Consider the following 24,669-nt stretch of genomic DNA (forward strand, 5'->3'; position numbering starts at 1 on the left):
TTTAAAAATAAAACATCTTTGATTTTCATTGTTTTTGTGTATTACCTTTTTCTGCTCTTTATGTAAGAGCTGGAAATGTGCCCAATGTTTAGGGTTATGTACCTTTGTACTGTAACGATTTTATCCGTTTAGGAGACACCTGTTACATATTATCACATCCTCAAAATTTATTGCCATAGTACAATACGAAAAAGCCGGCTCCAACTCGACATTGTTTAAGATAAAGTTTAAATTAAAGTACCTATATTCTAACTTATTCAGTGTTGTGTAAAATAATAGTGAAGTATCATTAAATTTTGTTCAAAATAAAAGCTAATTAGTTGTCCTTAAATACCGCAAATACACCCCCTATATTACAATGAATCACTTGGATTTCAAAGATTGGGAAACAAACTACCCAACTCAATAAACATATCGTCTCCTATCCAATAATCAGAATATACTTTCCGAAAGGGGTAGTTGAGGTAAAACAAAGGAAATTTCTCTAAGAAAATGCAGAGCAGTTGGATATAAAAATGTATGTCATCAGCAAGGGAATAGTTCTAGAAATTGCGTTCTGGTAATACTTATACTATAGTTGTCGAACTTGAGAAACGCTCTGATAGAACAAACGTTGCAGTTGCCGATAATATTGGCATGTGAGCAGTGCTCAATAAGTAAAGATTAGCCAGAAAGCCATGAAAGTTGCGTAAGGCAAATAAAATTAAAATTACAATTAAAATCTTTTGTATAGTCAGTTCCTTCTTAGTAGCTCAAATAAATATTTATAAATTAAATAATTAGAAAATGCTAACTTGCACAATTCGAGTTTAACAGCAAATACGAGTTACATAAATATAATCAAAAATAAGCTAGTGCAGTCGAATTATTATTATTAATTATAAAATAAGATTTGTTGTTGTTTAGAACGCAGTCTAAATGCATTCAATTCATACAAAAAATAAGTTTTATTTTGACTTTATTCATACTTTTATAACAATTCATACATGCTTTTTTATATACATACGAAATAGTATTTATTTCGCAATTAACCTCAGTAATAACAATAAATACGACCTCAAAAGCAAAATTGAGTGTCTAAAAATGATATATTTTCTAGCTTTAAAAACTAAAGTGTGAACGCAAATGCAAATAAATTATAAATGAACATGTTTTGGTCATTAGAGTATACAAATGCGCTTCATTATTACAAACGGAAAAGTTTATTGCAAGTTATTTTACTGTTAGGTCCATATACTCGTGAATACGTAAGATGTTACGTTGTTATTAAATTTAAACGAGCCCAATTTCGCATTTCACAGTAAGTAAGTAAAGTAAAGTCAAACTGGTTATTTGATTTTAATCCTTCAAAAAGTTCAGTTTTACACTTTCCTCGGGGTCTTCTTAGTTACCATACAAGATATAAGTTTGAAATTCAATATTTCTTTTCTTTAAAATTTCTTTTTTAGACAAGAATTACGATCTCTTTCAGTTCTACCGTTTTCACGACGGATTTGATTAAATTCAAATGGTAATTTCACGGCCCTCAAAGCAGGATCCACTCTTGATAATGATCATTATTTGCTTTACAATATCATTGCAGTATTCTTACATTCGTACATACATATTGGATTACTAAATCATCGCCTTTGTTCACTTTGATTATTATATTTTTATCAGTCCAAAGTAACTGCGATTATTGGCATCCTTCAAAATGACATTTCGATCACTATGGAAATCGCGCAAATGAATTGTTTCACTCTCCTTGAGAAAGATAAGTCCGCTGGTATGGCACGTGTGTATCTTGTGCGGCATATTTGTCGGTACTGTGTTTAAACATTGAAGGAATGGCTTATGACCATGGAATATTACAAAACCATTTTGGTCGTGGGTATTGTTATAGCACACCTGAGCGTATACGTAATAAAGACCCGGTTCATGCACGGTTAATATGCCATTCTCTACTTTGAAGTAGTTATCCACGTCAATTTCATTTGACCAACTTGGGTGGCCGATGTACATGTCACCAGAATATGCTGTTGAGTACAGAGAAAAAAGTGATATCGTATTAAGATATGTTGCGTGTGCGTAAGTATGTACCTGCAAACTGCTGTGTTTTAGGGAAACAATTCTTATCATTTAGAAATGTTTAAAAGTGTATATATGTAAGTATATGTAGTTTGTTTATTCATCTCAAGAAAATATTCAAAAAATGTTAAAACTTTCACGAAAGGTCATGCATTATTGATTTAAAAGCTAAAGCAAAATATGCTAATCTATGTGTGGAATACAGTAAAGTATTGCTTTATACTTACAATCGACTTTAATGCTAGCATAGCGGTCTGGTATTTTACGATTTAAATGAAAATGTGCCGCTGGGTTATTGGAAGTGGCCTGTATTTGTCGCGTGGACTTAGCTGTAACGAAATTAGACTCGTTTAGAAAGACTTGATGATTTTCGCTCAATTTTTATTCACTAAAATAGTTAAGAATTTAAGTTAAGGAAAGAAGGAGGATTCAATATTTTGTAGAGTTATTTGTAATTGGTTTTAAAGAAATGTGGAAAAAAGAAACCTACCATTTTTTACAATAGCAGTTTTATATCTACGATCATCCAAATTACGCCTGTGAGAACGTTTTGGTCCCATTTGTTCTTTTGTAGACCTTCCGGGCTCAATTTTGCCATCCGCTTTGCTGCCTTGAGAGGGTCGTCTGTAAATAAAGACTCAATGTTGCGTATAAAATTGTATCGCTTGGAGAAAATATACAACTGTGCACTAGCTGTAACCACACACGTCCTGTCCTGGATAAATCTGGTTACATACATATATAGTATAGGTGTCTAGATCTTAACCGCATAACTCAAAATATTAGCCCTGAGCTTTGTTGATGACGATTGAGAACGCAAAATTCTGAAATCTGAATTCAAAATATATCTTGGGTAATTAATTTTCTTCAGCTAGAGGCTTAATTTCAAGATTTTTACGTGTCACCAGAAAGAGTAGATTGTTTAAAGCAAGCATTTTCACAAGCAATATCAATGCGTTCCCAATGTCCGGTCAAGAGCCTTGAGAAGATCCCACTGTGCATGCATAACATATAATATTATACGTTCACATTTCTCAATAGCTGATGCTTTGATATGTTGGAAGTGGGGGCTGCAATAGATTGCAATTTAAATGGCAGTTCAATTCTACTACCTGTTCTTAAATAACTTAGGGTTGACACCATCTTGTAATAATATGTAAATAACTTGGATATATTTACATTATTTTAGATAGTTGGCAGCGCTGTTAATATATATATCTGTATTAAACCCTCTTTATTTGATACGAATATTGTATGTTTATCTTCTACTCTGTCGAAAAGTGTAACTTCATTGTTACTAAGAATCACAGTTTTGAATATATCTCCAAAAGAACCCTTTCTAAAAAAAACACGTTTTAGAATAATAGGCCAAATTGTTACGAAGTTTAGTTCGCATAGAAATTATAAGAATTACTTAGTTTTATATATAACTATTTTAAATAGTACTTTTTTATAGTTAGTAAAAATTTAATATTTCATAAAATACAGACTTTTTTACTCTTAACTAATAGAGTACTTTCTGAAATTTCTATCGGCGTGGGGCTCTAAAGTTAAAAAATAATAAGCAAGCGTATACTGCATTTTTACTTAAAAAAATTAAATTTTTTCTGCCTTATCATGCAATATTCTCGTATACTTGGAGTCACTGATCTAAGCAAGTTGCTTGAAGCATTGAGTGAGTAATAACAAAGAAACTGTTCTCATTTCACAAACCACCTAAAACAACAAAAAGATGGTAGCACTGCACTTATTTTTTGTTTTGACAAACTGTTATGTAATTCGTTCCTTTAGCCGAAAGACCGGTACTGGCAATACTTTTGAGGAAGTAACTGAACAACTCTTCCCTGTCAGAGGCTGCAGAATTTAGTCCGAGGATTTTCTTCTGGCAAGTTCATGAAAAGTGACAACCGATCAGTTGCCGTGCAGAACAGAACGGTGAAAGCCAATATGTTGAAAACTGAGAGCCAACAACGAAATATTTGAAAATGTAAGTAAATATTAATAATGATTAGTCTTTCAGCCAAGTCAGGGTGATACCAATAAGACTTTGGAAGTGTGAGCTTAATATAATATATAGCTGCCTTGATCTCGTGTCTGTTTTGTCATGAACTGTGAACTCTTCAATTATATTAGACAGAAGAACCTATCCGATTTTCGAAGTGTTAGGAAAAAGTTTTCTGCCATAGATTTATTGACCTTTAAGCGTTAGCGACGTCTATTACGACAGACAATAGAACGATGAAATACATAAGCTTTAAATGGCTTAGACATAGTTCAAATCAAGTTGTGCAAATAAAGTGAAATACCCCGGCGGTGGAAGTACTAAGTGGAAAAGGATTTAATTTCAGTCGGGATATAGAGAATGTATGGTATAAGGTGACACCTTTCGAAACCCGCTATTCCATTTTTGGGGAATTTAATAACTGAACGTCAGCGTCAAAAATAAACAAACCGGTGTGTGCAGATGTATATGTGCACGATTATTCTATATTCTTGTCTTTACTTACTTTCGCGTACTCTTCCTCTTCTTTTTCTGTCACCGTACTTGAGAAGGCACAATCTTACATTCTATCATTCTTGAGTTTCTGTTGCTGTTTTGTCTCCAGCTCGAGAAAAAACAAAATAATAGCGCTGTTAGTTGAACTCATCCAAATCGCTTAAGCGATTATAGCGCCAAAAAAAAAAGATGAAGTGCAAATTTAATAACATCTGTGATTAAAACAAGACAATCAAATAAATACCGACCAACTTGTCTGATCGCATTCCCATGTAAAAATTATTCATTGAAAAACTTCTCACTCGAAACTCAATACTCCCTTAAGAGTTATTTTTAAGGCAATAAAAGTGTAAAGTAAAAATAATAAGAGAATATTATTCTTATTAGACTTACCTAAGCACCAACATCTTCCCTTCCTGATTATGTGATTGTTTTGCATTATTGCTTCTGTTTCTTCCGATTTTATAATTATCTTTTTTTACCTGCTCTTTGTTGGAGTATTCTGGTGAAATAGAACGAGATTTGCGCACGCTAAAAAATGGAATGCTTTGAGTACCAAGACTGGTAAGCGGTTAAGAAAGCACTAATTTACCTCATCTTTTTCTTCCGGGTAGCATTGAATTTGGAAAAGTCATTAAACACATCTCCATCTTCAGGTATGTCCATTTCCTCTTCACTTTCATCATCTTTCTCTTCATTTAAATCTGCATTAGCTACAATAATATCGTCTTCATTTTCATTTTCATCCTCAAAGTTCAAAGCAGCTAATTTCTTTCTAAAATCCTCATAATCGTATTCATTGTCATAATCATGGTCGTCGATGTCTTCATCATCTTCCTTATCGATTAATTTCTCGTCGTCATCGTCCAATATTGTTTTTTTATCAACAAACACTCGATTATACTAAAAATAAAAAAGAGTATAAAGAAACGTTAATTGAAAATTAATATTATACTTGTTGTACTGAGTTTGTCGCAATAAAAGACTGGCACGACCATAAGTTTTGTCTTTACAGCGATTCTAAATGCTCTCTCTAAAGTTTACTTAGGCTGAAGGCTCCATCTTCTTGCAAGCATACGTTTACAAGCATACTGAGCCATTTCTGCTTTCCTTTCCCGTGCTTCAATGTTCAGTTTCCAGCTAAGTACTTTGCGCTGGTTGAAATTGAGAGAGTTTGTCCATCAATACAATTATGGAAGCAGCAACTAACTGAAAAGTGTCTAAACTTATGATTTAACAAATTTCAGATATTGATGAAATTGAAATGATTTTTAGACGTTAAAAATTCGCAAAAACGTGGACATAATATTACCATTTCCTAAAAACCCTTTATTTGCTTTCAGGGAATACATATGTACAAGTACTATATTATGTATATATATAAGTATATAACAATAGACGTCAAATCAACTTTTTTTCTGGGTATTGGGCGGCCGCCGTAGCCGAATGGGTTGGTGCGCGACTACCATTCGGAATTCACAGAGACAACGTCGGTTCGAATCTCGGTGAAAACACCAAAATTAAGAAAAACATTTTTCTAATAGCGGTCGCCCCTTGGCAGGCAATGGCAAACCTCCGAGTGTATTTCTGCCATGAAAAAGCTGCTCAAAAAAAATATCTGCCGTTCGGAATCGGCTTAAAACTGTAGGTCCCTCCATTTGTGGAACAACATCAAGACGCACACCACAAATAGGAGGAAGAGCTCGGCCAAACACCCAAAAAGGTTGTACGCGCCAAATATATATATATATATATATATGTATATATATTGGATCAAATAAATTTTTTTTAGAGATTGAGTCGTAAGGAAAAAAGTAATTTCTTCGGTTTTAGAAGCTAGCTCCCGAAATCGAGATATGGGTCTTCGAAGTTCGAAATTGCGGTTTTAGTAAAAAATTATTTATGTGTGTATTATTATTTTTTTACTTATTATATATGTTTTAAATACCTAGCAATGTATCTCAGTACATCTGGACAAAGCTACACAACTACTGAAGATCGACACGGTCGCGGAAAATGGCCGAAAGAAAATTAAATCGGCTTCTCCACGATACTGATATTCATAAGTATATGAGGTATAAAAACACCAATATGGTTGGATAGTGACCATGCACTGTCCAATGATGCTGCAATACGCAATGCGTCAAAACCACTCACACGTTATCGATGAACCAGCCACGGAACTACAAGCGCCCACTATATAAATCAAGAAAAGAAAAAAAAACACGAACGGCGAGAGGGCTAATAAGGTTTCAAAAGGTATGAAGTACTATCATTTGTGTTTCGGGGCAAAAGCTAAAAAGTGTCTATAAATCAATGATTCGAAAAATCATCTTACATTCCTTATCATACCTACGATATTAAAAAATGCTTTTTCCAGTAAACGACTCAGGTGCTTAGCCAATATCAATGAATATGGATCTGGTTCGAATTTTCAGCTGACACTTCGTGGTCATGATCTTCATCTAACCACAGACCATCGCAGTTATCGAGTGCTGCAGTATCAACAGCAGAGTGACTAGTAAGATCAATGCACAATAAAAAACCCTCGTCTCCTCCATATTTCGACGTTTTGCATTGTTTACATCGAATACATTCCGGTGGCGTCCAAAATACTTCAAAACACTTGAAGAACACATGAAACACCTTTACTTTAAAAATTTTAAATTACTACTTCACAAATTACAAAACTAGTTTGGTCGAGGAAGGTATACATTTTCATTTACGATAATATAATAAAGGAAAAATATTGGTTATATAAAATTATTAATGATACCTATGACAATAGTTTTATTCAAAAACTACTACCTTTCGATAATCGTCTTCGTCATCTAAATTTGTTAAGTCCAAACGTTTCTGCATGCTGAGTATGACTTTGTCCAACTGTTTAACTTCAGTTTCCAAATGGGAAATACGTTGAAAATGCCAAATCTGAAGAAATAAAATACAGGAAGCATGTTTTCATTATCAATTTCGATATTGTAAATACCATAATTTGCATACATACATACATTAAATATTAAATTAAGTACATATCGACTGCAGAATATCGAAAAAGGAAATAGTTTATAAATAACGTGGTCCACATTAAGCGAACAAAAACAATAATTGCGGAACAACATCAAGACGAACACCACAAATAAGAGGAGGAGCTCGGCCAAACATCCAAAAAGGGTTTATGCGCCAATTATATATTAGGTGCGCAACTAAGGTCTCGCTGTCTTTTTGATGAAAAAACAACTTTATTCTGAAAAAAAAAAAAAATGGTGACAAGTGAATCATTGAAAGTATTGTCCATCACTGCCTACTACTTTTTCCCATCGTTCTGGTAGATCTCATATACCGTTGCGGTAAAACTGTTCATCTTTGGAGGCTATCCACGGATCAAGCCATTTTTTGATGTCTTCATATGAATGGAACTGCTGGTCAGCTAGACCATGTGCCATCGATTGGAACAGGTGATAATTGGACGGCGCAATATCTGGAGAATATGGCGGGTGGGGTAGGATTTCCCATTTCAGTGTTTAAAGGTAGGTTTTAACGGGTTTGGCAATGTGAGGCCGAGCGCTGTCATGCCGTAGAATCACTTTTTCATGCCTCTCCGCGTATTGCGGCCGCTTCTCGCGCAGTGCTCGGCTCAATCGCATCAATTGAAGTCGATACCGATACCCCAGTGATGGTTTCGCTTGGTTTTAACAGTTCATAATAAATAACACCAATTTGGTCCCACCAAATATGTACATAGCATAACCTTCGCAGCGTGAATAGTCGGCTGAGTCGACGAGGTAGAAGCATGACCGGGCAGTCCCCGTGACTTTCTTTTCTTTGAATTGCTGTAATGAATCCATTTTTCATATCACCCCTGACGATGCGGTGAAGAAAACCCTTCTTTTTTTCCCGCTGGAGCAGTTGTTCAGAGGCGAAAAAACGACGTTCAATATCCCTTGGAAATGGATTGGCGGGTAACTCCTAGTACTGAAGCAAGCTCTTCTTGCGACGGATCCTCATTGAGCAATGCCTCCAATTCAGCGTTTTCGAAGGTTTTTGGCCTTCCTTCACGCGGATGGTCGTCAACATTAAAATCGCCGTCTTTGAAGCGACGGAACTTATCTCGGCACGTTGTTTCACTTAAAGCAGCATCTCCATAAACTTTTTGTAGCTCTCGATGCGCTTCAGACGCCGTTTTTTCCAATGAAAGAGAAAATCACCACTTCCCGCAAATGGCGATTATTCGGCACAAAATCAGACATTTTCACAAAATCAAAAGTATATGATACCAAAACAAAATCACTAATCCATATGTCTAAGCTTGGTTTATGACGTTTAGGTTATGTTAGAATCGACTAGCACACACTGCTGGCGGCATCTATTGACAAACAGCGGGAACTTACTTACGCACCTAATATAATATATAACTATTTATATACTCAATTAAACATAATCCGTGTTCGGATGCATATCTGAGTAAAAAACAGCAAGATTTAAAATGGCTAGAGGGTTTAATTAGAAGAATTGGTCGGTAATAAAAATTACGAATTCGTGTAGGACTTGAAGTCGGAACTAATATCCTCGAACAGAAAAAAATCGAAATTGAAGATATAAGAAAAATAAGGTTTTTAAATAAAAAATACGTTTAGGTCTATAATAATAATATCATTGATATCAACGCAACAAACATTCCCCATACATGTAATTGGCCAGACAATCCGCTGGCAATGGAGCCGCCAATTTTCAAAAGAAGCTATTTTTAATTAAAGCAAAGTTAATATGGCAATACAAATTTGTGCGGAGGATTACGAGGAATATCTTTTTTATATCTACTTTTTACTCGATTGGCAATGTTTGCTATTTCGCCAATTATGAGTTATAGATCAATATGAATGATTAATTCGAGTTATAGATCATTATTGTCAGACACGGACGACACTATTGTTTTGGCTGGGAAAAACATGAGTTATCGTGGAGACCAAATTATCTACATTTTGTAAGATTTATCTAAAAGACCAAATTTCGTAACAAATTATCCTGGTTCCACAGTATACTTTTTAATGTTGTAATAGGGAAAGTTACTATGTAATTTTTTTATATGGTAATCAAATTAAAACTTCCGAAAATACCAAAAGCAATTAAATTATACTATACTATTATATTAGAAAACCTATTTTATAAATTTTTTCTAACTATAAGTATATTTTCTCTACTTTCTACCTTCATAGCCATAACTCTCTCTCTTTTTTCGTATTATTAAAAGATAGCTTCTTCTAAAATTTTGGTGCACAAAATTGGCTTTAGGGCTATGCTCTAATGAAGTTTTTTCTTAGAATATAATGTAGAATCCTAATAGGCTTGAAACGAATAGACTCGCCCTAATATATATATATATATATATATATATTATATATTGTATGTACTAATAGCGGTTGCCTCGACAGGCAATGCAAAATTCCAATTGTGTTTCCGCCATAAAAAAGCTTCTCTAAAAAAGCCAACTGCTATTCGGAGACGGAGTAAAGATTTAGGTCTCTACATTTGTGGAACAAATTGAGACGTTCAACAAAGCATCCAACAAAGAATTTATGTGCTAATTATTTATACAATATTTAGAGTGCATGCCTGTCTGGCCGTCTGTCCATACACACGCTAGCTCAGTAAAAATTGATACATATGGTTGAGCGAAGCTGCGATTTTTAAAGACAAAAATTCTAAATTTCAGTAATTTTCAGAGCAAATGTATGTATTCAAACTTTTCAATCGAAATGATGTATGTACTTATACAAAAAAATTAAATGCGGTTATTTAAAAATAATTTGAAAAAAAGGGCGTGTAGTGCAGACATTAAGTTTAAACTTTGCCCATACACATTATTTTTTTTTTTTTTTTTTTTGTATTCATTTTTATTGTAACTAGTTAACAAAAATAAACTAACGAACAATTTTCTTCGGTTTTTGAATGATACAATTAATATGATGGTGCTTTGCACAAAACTTGCAAAGGAGTTGATTACTGCACGAGGTGGTGCGGCTTTTTGCGTTTCAGCCTTACAAACCATTTATGTTGGTCAGTGAGGGCTGAGGCTTCGCTGTTGACATGATGAGATAGCCTATTTATATGAGATAGGGCATTTTTTTTAATTACGACGGCAACTGGTTCTATGCCGAGATCGCGTTCGAGATCGCTGATGCGTACATACCAGGGCGCGTTAGTAGCGCATCGCAAAACTTTATTCTGGAACCTTTGAATTTGAAGTATGTTGCTGGAGCTTGAGCAACCCCATAGTTGTATCCCATACGTCCAAATTGGTTTAAGTATTTGCTTGTAGAGAAGTACTTTATTGTACATGGATAAAGCAGATGTTTTACCCATAAGCCAATACATGTTTCTGAATTTAATATCGAGTTCTTCTCTTTTCTTCTTTACGTGAGAACTCCATCTCAGTTTAGTGTCAAGAGTCATACCCAGGTATTTAGCCGTGTTATGATATGGGATTTGCACTCCATTTATATATAGTGGGAGATATCTGATTTTATTGTACGTAAAATCAATATGAACGGATTTGGTTTCATTTAGTTTTATTCGCCAAGTAACTGTCCACTCATATATTCTGTTTAAATGTTTTTGAAGATTTGCAGTTGACTCAATTTGTGTATTTCCAACTGACAAGATAGCGGTGTCGTCTGCAAACGTTGCTATGACGCAGTTCTGATCGGTAGGCAAATCGGATGTGAAAACTAGATAAAGGATGGGCCCCAGAACGCTACCCTGTGGAACACCAGCTTTAATTTCTTTCAGGTCAGAATACGTGTCGTCGTATTTAATTCGGAAAAAACGATCGGATAGATAGGATTTTAAAATGTTATAATATTGAATTGGTAATAGCTCTCTTATTTTGTTGAGAAGGCCATCGTGACATACCTTATCGAAAGCCTTAGATACATCTAGGAAGACAGCTGAGCACACTTTTTTCTTTTCGAAGGCATTTTCTATAACTTGAGTTAGCCTGTGAACTTGATCGATTGTCGAATGTTTTGGGCGAAAGCCAAATTGATGCGCTGGTATCAGATTCCTCTGCTCAATAATATTGTTAAGGCGTTTGGCAAGTAGTTTTTCCAATAGTTTTGACAAAATGGGTAGGAGGGATATAGGTCGATATGATGAGACGTCGTGTGCTGGCTTTCCTGGCTTGTTGACCATGATCACCTCGGCAGTTTTCCAGTATATAGGGATGTGTTTCAATCTGAAGATAGCATTCATAATTTTGGTTAATTTCATTAGAGTAATTGGTGGGAGTTGTTTTAAGATTTCCCCGGTGATGAGGTCAAAGCCAGGTGCCTTTTTGGATTTTATTTTTTTTATTTCCTCACATAATTCAGAATCCATTACTGGAGGAATTTCGTCGTGATCTTTGAGGTACCATGATTCCATTTCAGCCGCTCTTGATACGTCGTATGGCTTGAAGATATTTTCAAGGTATTCAGAGAAAGTATTCGCTTTCTCTAAATTGGTTTTTGCCCATGTGGTATCTGTTTTTCTTATTGGTGGATATTGTATAGCTGGTTGTGAAAATCTTTTCACGCATTTCCAAAGTGAGTAATCGGTGCTGCGTTCATTTGTTAGCCTTTTTAGGTAGTCACTATGAGAGCGGTTTTTAAAAGCCTTTATCTTTTTAGAGAGTTCTTTTGTTATTTTATTTAAAGTTATTTTATCAGGTGGGGACCTGGATTGCTGCCATCGTCGGCGTGCTTTGCGTTTTTCTCTAACCATTTCTTTTATTTCTCTAGTGTACTTATGCCCCGCTGAGATAGTTCTTGTAGCTGGGGTACTGCGCCACGCTGCGTGTTGTATGCTGTTTGACAAGTTCAATACTTCATCGTCAAGAACCTCATTACTATTTATTTCTGGATTGTCTTTATCATCCGACAGTATCTTTCTAAAGTAATCCCAGTCAGTGTATTTATTCGATAGTGTAAATTGTGGCTCCCGGGTAATTACACTTTTATGTATTGTTAAGTATATTGGAGAATGGTCCGAGTTTAGATCTAGTCCACTTTCTATGTGCATATATTCTGAAGAAAAATTTCTTGTTATGAAGAAGTCTATAAGATCAGGAATCTTCTGTGGATCTGTTGGCCAATACGTTGGTGCTCCAGTAGAAAGTGTGCTGCATCCAGTACTTTGGAGCGCCTTGTATAATTCTCTGCCTTTTGTTGTGATAATTCTCGACCCCCAATGGGTATGCTTAGCGTTAAAATCCCCGCCCATTATGAATCCATGTTTATGGTTATTGATTAGCCGCAGGTATTGATCACATGTGATCTTATGTCTGGGAGGGCTATAGACTGCTGTAAGTGATAAATTTTTACCGCAATTAATCGAAATGGTTATCGCTTGAAATTCATTTGTAGAGAGTCTACCGTCTTCAAAATGTTTTATGCTTTTTTTTATAATGATTGCAGCACCTCCAAGTGCGCAGTTATTTGGATGTATTGTATGGTATGTCACAAAATTTGGTAAACTAAAATATGATTCCTTGGTAAAATGAGTTTCCGAAATCAAACAGATGTCGATTTTTTCAGAATTGAGGATTATTTCAAGATCATTTTGATGCTTCATTAAGCCGTAGCATAATTTTAAAAAGATTGGTCATTGGGCTTGAGCAAAAATTGTTTCAAGTTTTAGTAGCCGCTTTTCAAGTGCTAGCGTGAACTCATTTTGTTTAGTTAATTTCTCTAGGATTTGATGCAAAATATTTGTATCTTCCGAATGATCATTCCCTTTTACTATTTGGCAGTATGTTGGTCCATTAGTTATTGATGCAGTTTTTTGAAGAGTGGGATTACGTGCAGATATTTTTGGATTGCTTTCGGTGGGTTTTATAGCTGGTTTTTTTGCATTAATATCTTTATTTTTAATATCGCTTTTTTTGCTACCGGATCTTTGATCTCGTATCTTTTGCAACTCCTTAGCAACAACACAGCCTCTATAACTAGCTGGGTGAGCTTCACCACAATTGCAGCATTTTGGTTGTACTTCTTCAGGCTTATTGCAATCAATTGTTTTGTGTTTTCCAGTGCATTTGACGCACCTTGGCTGTTTGCCGCAATAATTTTGCGTATGACCATAAGACTGGCATGATTTACATTGAGGAATTAGTTTCGATTGTTTCACAGCCTCAATCTTAACTACGGAGTGCAGAATAGTTTTTATTTCATAAATTTTTTTAATGCTTTCACTTTCATCAAAGGTGAGAAGAAACATATCTAAGGGTTCTTTTGATTTCCACTTTAATTTATTGACGGCGTTTGTGGCCTTTAATCCTTGGTTTTGCAGATCAGCGACTATTGCTTTTGCATCGTTTGAGTGATGCAAATTTTTCACCATCACTTTAATAGGTCGAGATTGCTTATTTTCGTATGAGTACCATGAAAGATTCATGGTAGATAACGTTTTCGTTAATTTTCTATAATCATCGGAGTCTGATGCATTAATTTTGTATACGTTATTGTTGAGAAGTTTAATAGAGAACGATTTTTTTGTCTCTTTTTTGGCAATACTATAGATTTTTTGGTATTCGCATTCTTCCGATATCATTATTGGTGGGGGCCGTACACATACACATTATAAACGGCCTAACGGAGTCAAGATACATGGACACATGATAGCTCTAGTAAAACATATGATATCTGAACGAAACTTAGCTATAATACACATACATATATGCCATGCCCTTGCCCAAGAGTGGGATGGAATTTAAATTTAGAAAAACCGGCTTCTTGCCACGTCTACCTCTCATACGGTGAGAACTGAAAAAGACAAAAAGGCGGCATATCAAAGAAGAAAAATGCGCTTATTTCAAAAATTTCATTGAAGCCTTTTTATCAGCTATTCTACTGTTATACTCTTGTATGGATGCACCTTGGTTTCATTTGTATATCTAGCAGTTGAATCAAACCAGCTGTGTCAACTTAAGCAGAAAATGCGGAGTTGTTGCTTTTCATGTAATTCGGTAAATTTCCCAATACCGACTATGAACTGCAAATACTTTTTATGAGGAGGTTTTTCATGGCAGAAAAAAACTCGGAGACTTTCCATTCGGCTACGGCGGCCGCCAAATTGTATAATATGCATAACAAAAAAAGGAGGTTTAATTAATTCCTTTCCTTAGTCTAGATGCTTATTCCTAATTGAATTTGTCCTCCCCACCTAGCTGTGTATTCCTTCGCAGTTTGTTAAGTATAGCTACTGTCAGGGTCAAATTCATAGTACTGGTAGTCAATTGCTTGATAGTTATGCTTAGTTCGTTCGGTAGTCAATTCTGGACCAACCGCTGGCTACAGCCACCTCCGAACGTCAAATGGTTTTTTTATTAAATGCTTTTCCAACAAGTGCTGTCCATAATATGTTTCGAGCCCGGCACCAAGCGAATGGACGAATTGGCAACCACGGCCACCTGAGATGGCTGCATATAAATGCCTCTATATAATGGCAAAGCTGCGTATGTACACACATATGTATGTTAAGTAAAACCTCACTGACATAAACTGCATATACTTTTATAAAGATTTTCAATCCCAAATTAAAATTTCTTTTTGACCACGCGAAATTAAAACACTAGCATTTTATTGAAATAATCCATATGTTCATATTTTTATCGTATAAATTTATAAGCAATATCATAATCATGTAATATTTAGAAAACCAAATTGCAGTCGCGACACACCAAGGCGTAAGTGGGGTAATACTCGTACTTACGTTTCAATAATACATAGTAAAACGCTCCGGTAATTAATCTTTAGTTCGATTGCGTCCTTACCTAAACCATTCTTTACTTTTACATATGCATACATTCTTATACAATATTGAATAAAAAATACTTAGAAAATGATTGATCCCAACGATCCGTTTCAAGTAATGCCCACATATTTTTACCCACAGCAGATCACCAGATACGTAATATATGTACATCGGTGTATATGCACATTCAGTCGTAAATTTGTACTTTATGTATATCCATTTATATTTACAAATTAATGTCTTTCGACAATAGAACGAGATGTTAATTTTAATTCATACATACATATACGTTTACGCACATACATATATTTATTGTGTACACACAACATAGCCGTAGCCGAATGGTTGGTACGTGACTATCATTCGGAATTCAGAGAGCACGTAGGTTCGAATCTCAGTGAAGCACCAAAATTAAGAAACAGATTTTTCTAATAGTGGTCACCCCTCGGCAGGCTATGACAAGCCTCCGAGTGTATTTCTGCCATGAAAAAGCTCCTCATAAAAAATATCTGCCGTTCGGAGTCGGCTTTAAAATGCAGGTTGCTCCATTTGTGGAACAACATCAAGACGCACACCACAAATACGAGGAGGAACTCGGCCAAACACCCAGAAAGGGTGTACGCGCTAATTATATATATATATACACACCATGCACGAGGTTTGTTAAAAAAATAAGGTGAATTTTCAAATTTCGCGGAATACGTACATTCGCCTTTGGATTGTAATTTTTGGTATGGTATACTCGTCTCGAAGATATGTTCACGGTTTTGGCAATATAGCATGATTAATTTGTTTGTGAGAGGCATAAATAACAAGAGAGTTTTACGTGTTCGACGATTTTCTGCCATTGAAAAAAATGGATCAAAGAAGTTGCATAAAATTTTGTGTAAAAAATGGAATTAAGTACTCAAAAATACTTGAAATATTGACAGTGGCATACGGTGAGAGTACTCTGAGTCAAAAAAATGTTTACAAGTGGTACAAGCTTTTCTCAGAAGGTCAAGAAGATGTGAATGACGACGCTCGCTCTGGACGCCCCACCACATTAACAACCGATGAAAATGATGAGAAAGTGAAGAAAATTGTCACGGAGGATCATCGAATCACAATTAGAGAAGTTGCCATGCAATCTTTTCGGAAATTTTGGGCATGAAGCGTGTAGCAGCGAAGTTCGTTCCAAAATTACTGAATTTAAACCAAAAACAACGTTGCATGAGCATCACTAAGGAATTGTTGAATGACGTCAACGATGACCAAGATTTGCTTAAAGGGTCATAACTCGTGACGAGTCATGGGTATATGGTTATGACATCGAAACCAAAGCCGAATCGTCCCAATGGAAGTGTTCAGGAGAGCCAAGAGTCGATAGCAGAAAATCGCCGAGCACGCAAAACACTTGTCTTATTTATACCTTTCACAAACAAACTAATCATGCTATGTTGCTAAAACCGTGAACATATCTTCGAGACGAGTGTACGAACATACCAAAAAATAATAATCAAAAGCCGAATACCGAAGATGCGAAATTTGAAAAAAAACGCAACTTCTTCTCTTGAATTATAAACGGTTGTGTTACAGATAATTTGCTAATACATAAATGAATTTAGGTTAACTACGTTGCTTTCCTTCGATTGAGCTGTTGTTTCTGAGTCTGTTGTTTAAGTCATTACTAATCATGTATCAAGACGCATTTTTGTAGATGGCCATTTTACATGTCTCACCACTAAATACAAAACTTGTTATCATATCCACTCTTACATGGAAAACGTTAAACAGCAAAAAAATTAATTAATGTTTAAAACGATATCAACCTGAAGTTCTATGAAAAATTATAGAGATACAGTTACGAGCTCTAAAATAATAATTACTATAACCACTAAGTGAATTCAGAATTTGAGTAGGCCCTTAAATTTTTTAATTTTCATAAATACATACATACATGTGCACAAATGACAAATTATATGTAAATGAAAATAAATTGCAAATATAAGATTTTTGATCTGATAACAGTACAGACAGTTTATTTTTTACTGGTGGTAGTGCCGGTAAGCGTATTTGTGAATTCAACAAACAAAATCATGAACCAATTACGCCCGTTCACGAAATAAGTATGCCGTGTATTTGTAATTTCGTTTGTGGAGAAGGCTGCGGACATCACACACTTTGGTGGTGCGTGGTTTGCGATTTGATAGTAATTTTTTCGTGGTTTTTTTAGTATTTTTAAACGTAATTATGAAATTTTAATGCACCATTTTCTATATACATACATACATATGTACATATATATTCGCACATCATTGGTAGCTTTCTCGCTCTAGCTTGACAAGTGGCTGCCTTAACAAATTCAATGTTGCTTGTTTACAAAAATAGGTGCATGTGCAGTTCAAAAAAAATATTACAATAACAAATTTAATTTTTCGTACAAAGCAATCGGCCGACAACACTGGTCATGTGTGACTGTTTTGAATTTATTCGTTGTCGAAAATGTACATATACCTATTTCCCAATAGGTGGTGCTTTACGATGTAGCCAATTTATTTTAGATGAATAAAATTGATTTTTTTCCGACAAATAGCTTAATATTGGGTAGTCAAAAAAGTCTTTTCGTATTTCTAATCAAACTTCAACTCATTTTTTTTTATATTTATAATGAACTTTATTAAACCACATATGTACCATTTTGGTCAACCACCTTTTGCCATTTTTCTTCTAGAAACATTATTCCATCAGTGTAAAACTTTTGTGGTTTCTCGGCGAAAAACTGCGACAAGTAATTTTCACAGGCTTTTCTTGAAGCCAACTTTACTCCATTAAGGGAGTTCTGCATTGACCGAAACAAATGGTAGTCCGATGGTGCAAGGTCAGGGCTATATGGTGGATGCATCAAAACTTCCCTGCCAAGCTCTCCCAGTTTTTGCCGAGTCATCAAAGATGTGTGTGGCCTAGCGTTGTCAGCTGCTGATCAGTTCTGGCCGTTTTTTTTCAATCGCTTGCTTCAATCTCATCAGTTGTTGACAGTAAAGCACAGCATAACCTTTCGAGGCGTCAATCCTGGCTTTGCGACCATTTGTTGAGCTTCACCACCCTTGCACCATGATCTTTTTCGCACATTATTGTCGTATTTGATCCACTTTTCGTCTCCTGTTACCATTCGCTTCAGAAATGTTTCGATTTCATTTCGTTTCAGCAAAGAATCGCAGATGTTAATTCGGTCCATTAAATTTTTCACAGACAATTCATGTGGTACCCAAACATCGAGCTTCTTTTTATAACCAGCCCTTTTTAAATGGTTCAAAACCGTTTGATGATGATGATGGCCAATCTTTTCAATAATTTCATCGACTTTTTCAACGATAGGTCGACCGGAGCGAGGTGCATCTTTCACATCGAAATTTCCAGAACGGAAGCGAGCAAACCATTGTTGTGCTACACGAACTGATACAGCATCGTCTCCGTAAACTTCATAAATTTCATTGGTGGCTTGCGTGGCATTCTTCCCTTTTTATACTAAAATTTCAAAATATAGCGAATTTCTTCATTATTTTCACTCATTTTTGAACAGCTATAACTTTTTTTTCAACTTCCCCGAATTTAATTTTTTTTTTGGTTAAATGAAGCTTAAAATGTCACCTTTCTAACACCATATGATATGACACAATGTGATTGGTAGCACTGGAGATAGATGAATCCAACGACATCTATTGACAAAATACGAAAAGACTTTTTCGACTACCCAATATGCCAATGCTGTCTGTTCATTTCAAATGTAACATATTTTTTGTAATTTATTTTGATAAGTTATATAAATAATAAAAATGTCCTAAATGTGAGAATTTGAGCGAGCTTGAGTAAGTATTTTAATTAAGAGCAACAATTTTGCAATAAAATTGCCCATTTGTTAGCACTCGACTCTTGAGTAAGTAATAACATAGTCATAACCTCAAGCAAAAAATATTTTGTATTCCCACTTGAATATATTGAGCGTTTAATTTTTGTAAAGTAAGAAGTATGAAAAGAGGAGGAGGGCATATTCTCGTACATACATAAAAAAAGTTGCCAAAAATAATACAGCTGTTGGATTTTGCTAAACATTCGTTTATTGGTGGGCTAGAGTACGTTGAACTCGAAAATTAAATTAGTTTTTTATAGTTTTTATACTTTCGATAAAATTAAAACTAAGAGGAAAAATAAAATTTCTTGTTTCTGAAGCATCCCAACAATACCAAATATGTCTATATTTGCGACAACAAAATTTTGTTTTATACGCACAAGCAAGTGGCGTGCCGCGTGCACAGAAAAATATCACGTTCTCTAAAAATACTCAAGAGTTTGCATTTGTTATCATAACCAAAATGTATATGTAAACATAAATATGTTATATGCAAAAAAAATCCGTACTCTTGTTTCAAAGTAAATTTCTAAATCACGGCTACAGCCGTTGATAAATACTTAAGAACGATGCGTTGGCAACCACAAACGCGCATCTTTCAACAAGTACGGAGCCATAACTGTGCTTTTTGCAATTGAATATATTTGCTGTGAGCACATTCATCGAAATGCGTTCTTTATCTATTTCTCTTTAAGTGTTCGCATTGATTTTCTGCGTTTTAGTAGACGTTTTTGTGAGATTTTTTTTTATTCTATTTGCATTGTAACTAGTTGACAATAAATAAACTAACGAGCATTTTTCTTTGGCTTTTGTATAATACAATTAATATGATGATGCTGAAGGATAAAATACTCAAAGGTGGGAAGTCAAAAAATAAACAATCGTCGTTTTCCAATCTTGCATCTATTGCATCGAATATTTTGAGTTGAGATTGGTGGACCGTTGATAGTGGTGCGACAAGCCATTTGTGCTGTATTAGAGATTTGTTTTTTAATTTTAAAACAGAAAAGAAAAAATAGCGTGGAATTTGTGACATTTAAATTATTACTGGCGGCTGCCGTAGCCAAATGGCTTGGTGCGTTACTACCATTCGGAGTACGTACGTTCAAATCCCCGTGAAACACCAAAATGAAGAAAAAGTTTTTTCTAATAGCGGTCGCCCCTCGGCAGGTAATGGCAGACCTTCGAGTATATTGCTGCAATGAACTCTTGTGACTCGTAAATCCGCCGTAGCCGAATGGATGTGTGCGTGACTACCATTCGGAATTGACAGTGAGAACGTAGGTTCGAATCTCGGTGAAACACCAAAATTAAGAAAAACATTTTTCTAATAGCGGTCGCCCCTCGGCGAGCTATGGCAAACCTCCGAGTGTGTTTCTGCCATTAATAAGCTCCCCATAAAAAATAGTTGCTGTTCGGAGTCGGCTTGAAACTGTAGGTGGAACAATATCAAGACGCACACCACAGGTAGGAGGAGGAGGCTGGTCGAACACCCAAAAAGGGTATAATCGCCAAATATATACTTATATATACGTTTTGATGACATATTGAAAAATGGCCGTTATGTTCCGTCTTGGAAGGGCAATTTTGTGTCAGTGAGTAAAGCTGAAAAAGCAAAGCCAATGGATCTGGGGGTGAACGAGGACAAAACGAAGTACCTCCTGTCACCAAACAAACAGTCGGCGCACTCGCGTATCGGCACCCTCGACGCTGTTGACAGTTATGATTTCGAGGTTGTAGTATTGAGTAGTAAAGGTCTCTCTCGATGAACAAAACTAATACTCTTCAAGGCTCTCATCGTGCCCGTCCTCACGTATGGTGCAGAAGCTTGAACGATGACAATATCCGATGAGGCGTTAGTCAATTGGAGACTTTAAGAGAAAGTTTCTTCGGAAGATTTTTGACGGCGAGTATCACCGGCGATGGAAAAATGAGCTGTATGAGTTTTAGGACGAAATAGACGTAGTGAAGCGATTATAGATCCAGCGGTTTTATTGGGTCTGCCATGTCTTCCGAATGGATACAAACGCTACGGCTCTGAAAGTTTTCGATGCGGAACCAGCAGAAGGAAGAGGAAGGTCTCCTCTCCAGTGGATGTGTCTACCTTTAGTTGCTGTATACCGTGATTTTTGTCGTAGTCCAATCAGTCGTTTTTCAGACGGCAGCGAAGTAATACATATAACCGAAGATTGTGTTGATTTTTTCGTATATGACCAATACAAAAAAAACGCAAAAACTGCTTTTGCAAGTATTTTTATAATTCGTGCTTTCAGAATTTAATATGCGGCACTGCAATTTTATAAGTTTGCTTAATTTAAAAATATTATCAAGCCATTCACTGAAACAAACAATTACAATCAAGTATTTTCTCTTCCTTTTGCTTTATCGAAATCGTTAAAAATAGTACATGCGCCATAGTTATCGATAGCTCTCAGGCAGCTAAAAAAACACGCTACACATCAAGCGACTCGGCCGGCTAGGTTGTGTCGTTCAAATAAAAGCAAATCTTTCAAATATCAACCCTTTTTAAAATGGTTGGTTGGTTGGTTGGTTAGAGTGGTGATTCATCCAGAATCCAACAAGTGCTTCCGCACCATTTTGTTGCCACATCCTCGTTACCAAATTGTTTAACAGTTATTTACAGCAAGACTATATCCAGTCTGTGCGGTTTAGGAACCTTATTAGGTTGTTGACGTCTAAGCCAGTTAGTTGCCCTTCCATAGGGCAGGGCATTCACAGAGGAAATGGAAGATTGTTTCCTTTTTCTGCGGTTGTTTACAACTATGACAGTATGTGTTGTGAGGGATGCCCATTTTGGCGGCTGGTTCTCCGATAGACCAGAAGCCGGTTATGACTGCCGTTAGTCTACAGGTGTCCCGTCGTTTCATGTTTATCAATGTCGACGATTGCTTGAGGTTGTAGGTGGGCCATAACGTTCTGCTGATTTTGCATTTCGTCTGGTCTCTCCATCTACAATCTGCGATTTGACCGCACCTAATGGTGTGAATACTGGTAGTGCAAGAACGCTTTTCATGGCAGATCCCCCTCTTCATCAGCTTTTTCGTTACCTTCTATGTTCCGGTGTCCCGGGACCCAAATTAAGGTTACTTTATGGTTTTCACTCAAGTTGGTGAGGCTATTCCTACTTTGTTCCACGACTTTAGAGGTTGTTATAGCCGCGTCCAGTGCCTGGATTGTAGCTTGGCTATCCGAAAGAATAGCGATATTGCCCTTAAAATAGAAATCTGCGATTAGTAACCCACAAGCTTCCCCAATTGCCAGTACTTCCGCCTGGAAGACACTGCTGGTATTAGGGAGACGCACAGATTTTTCAATTCCCAGTCTATGAGAATATATACCAGCTCCAACACCACAATCCATTTTACTGCCATCTGTATAGACTGGGGTATCGAAGTTGTTTAGAGAGAATCCCTTATTCCATCTTCTTTATATGTAGGTCTATTGGAAGGGTGATAGTGAAAGAGTTTGTCCGTTGATATTTGGAAGGGTAAAAGTTGGTACCTTGTAGCTGGTGGTAAAAAGCGTAAGTTCTGTTTTACGCGGGTTTAAACTAAGGCCACATCCTGCGGCCCAACAGTTAAGCTCGCGTAACATGGATGATCCTTGGATGATCCCACTGATCGTATTGGGACACAGTCCTGACACCTTTAGCACTACATAATCAGCGTACGCCACCACTTTTACCCCACCTGCATTAAATTTATTAAGATTTTGCTGATCACACATAGCCAAAGAAGTGGAGATAATACTCCCCCTATGGAGTGCCCCCGTGGACCTTCTTGGTTTTGTTGATATTACCCATATTAGCTTTGATGATTCTGGTTTCTAGCATGGAGATAACCCAGTTACTAATGCAACTGTCCACCTCTAGGTCTATCAACGCCCGTTGGATGGCATCTGTACTAACATTGTTAAAGGCGCCTTCTATATCCAAGAATGTCGTCATGATATAATTATTGCTCTCGAGAGAGCCCTCTATTGTTCGGATTACCTCGTGAGGCGCTGTTTCCGTAGATTTGCCTTTAAGGTATGCGTGTTGTACAGTTAATATACCAGAGCCCTCCAAAGAGCTTCTGAGGTGCATATTCAAAAGTCTACAAAAGTTTTTAACAGGAAAGGCGAAAAACTTATTGGTCTGAAATCCATTGACTGAGCGGACTTTGGAACAAAGGATAACCTGCCAATAGATAAGAAAATCCGTTTGTAATAAAATATTTATTGGCAGAATAGAAACAATCAGTCTCCATTAAACTTGATATTGTTGCACAAATGAAGGGGCCTATAGATTTGTGCCCTTTCCGAATGGCAGATGGCTTTTATGAAAAGATTTTTCGTGGCAGAAATAGTCTCAAAAGACTTCCATTGTCTACCGAGGGGGGCCACTATTAACAAAAATCTTAACTTAACCTAACCTGGGCCCTAATAGTCACGCACAAATCTAATCGGCAACGGTGGCATATCTTTATATACCGAACTCAGTGGCAATAGATTATGCATGGCAAACAATGAAAATAAAGGTAATGCAAAAAATACTCACCGTAAAACCTAACAAAAGTAAACTCAAAACCAGAGTTAATGTCCTTAAAATGATCGAACTGAGGTTGGAGCTGTGTTGACAGCGTGCCGCTGTTCTTGGAAGCATCAATGAAGAATTATCAGCACAGCATGGTGCGGATATAAACGGCTTGAGTGTTTCTGTTGTCATCACTAAAATAATTCGAAACAAATGGGTGAAGTGACGCCTCAAGTACGGGGCTTGCTTTTTAGTTGCCTTTCCTAATTCTTATAAATGTTGAGTTATAGTTTTGCGTTATCTCTGTTTCTCAAATTTAGTTTTGAGGTATAACGTAAATATATACAAATGTACATGCACTTGTGCTGCCGCAGTACATAGTCACTTATTATATTACGAACTATATTTTTATGAAAAAATAACGAAATTAATTTAACAGGAAAAATAAAGTGATCATTGTAAAAGGTTAAGTGATTTCATAATGTGAGCATGTATACATAGATATGACATCTGTTATTGTCACTCCTGTTAAAAGTCTAGACAACTGCTTGTAATTTAATTAATCTAAAAGTCGTTGGACTCAAGTATTATTAAATTTAATTCACTTGTAGGTACGCCCTCGCGTTTGTTGTTGTCAAACCAATATTTATTTTTTGATTAGTAACGTTGCAATTAACTTAATAAAAATATTTATCGCTGATAATTGGTTCCGGTTGTCTCAAGCAGCATATTATTTTATTTTTCTCTCTCAATATGAAATTCACTATCACTATCAGAAGCATTTAGTTGTGTGCTGGTTTCATTGCCTTCGCGAAGCATGTACTATATGCTTAGTTTTATCTCTACACTTAGTTCTATCAGCGCGAACTTCTATTATAAAATGTCCGAACC

At 36.0% G+C, this 24,669-nt stretch overlaps 1 protein-coding gene across 3 annotated transcripts; it reads right to left on the bottom strand.

The window, feature by feature from the left end:
• Nucleotides 1–891: 891 nt before the first annotated feature.
• LOC129245137 (protein eiger) lies at nt 892–24,669 on the bottom strand. 3 transcript variants are annotated; one of them, XM_054883149.1, is made up of 8 exons: nt 24,384–24,669; nt 23,803–24,178; nt 7,373–7,495; nt 5,157–5,467; nt 4,958–5,095; nt 2,558–2,691; nt 2,295–2,396; nt 892–2,015 (listed from the first exon to the last, which is right to left on the bottom strand). In XM_054883149.1, the coding sequence occupies exons 2-8, from the start codon at nt 23,968–23,970 to the stop codon at nt 1,645–1,647; spliced, it is 1,347 nt and encodes a 448-aa protein (XP_054739124.1). In that variant the 5' UTR covers nt 23,971–24,178; nt 24,384–24,669; the 3' UTR covers nt 892–1,644. The 3 variants fall into 3 exon arrangements, with proteins under 3 accessions (XP_054739124.1, XP_054739123.1, XP_054739122.1); XM_054883148.1 differs by having other exon boundaries at nt 24,276–24,669; XM_054883147.1 differs by having other exon boundaries at nt 23,803–24,669.

This window comes from Anastrepha obliqua, chromosome 4 (assembly GCF_027943255.1).
Source record: "Anastrepha obliqua isolate idAnaObli1 chromosome 4, idAnaObli1_1.0, whole genome shotgun sequence".
Lineage (NCBI taxonomy): Eukaryota > Metazoa > Arthropoda > Insecta > Diptera > Tephritidae > Anastrepha > Anastrepha obliqua.

Bases quoted from the DNA above. Each gene is read 5' to 3' on its own strand.
- LOC129245137 (XM_054883149.1), bottom strand. From the start codon at position 23,970: ATGACAACAGAAACACTCAAGCCGTTTATATCCGCACCATGCTGTGCT. The intron at 5,096-5,156 runs GTAAATTAGTGC...TCCATTTTTTAG, and splicing joins ACCCGGAAGAAAAAGATGAG to CGTGCGCAAATCTCGTTCTA. The intron at 2,016-2,294 runs GTAAGTATAAAG...TGTACTCAACAG, and splicing joins TGCTAGCATTAAAGTCGATT to CATATTCTGGTGACATGTAC.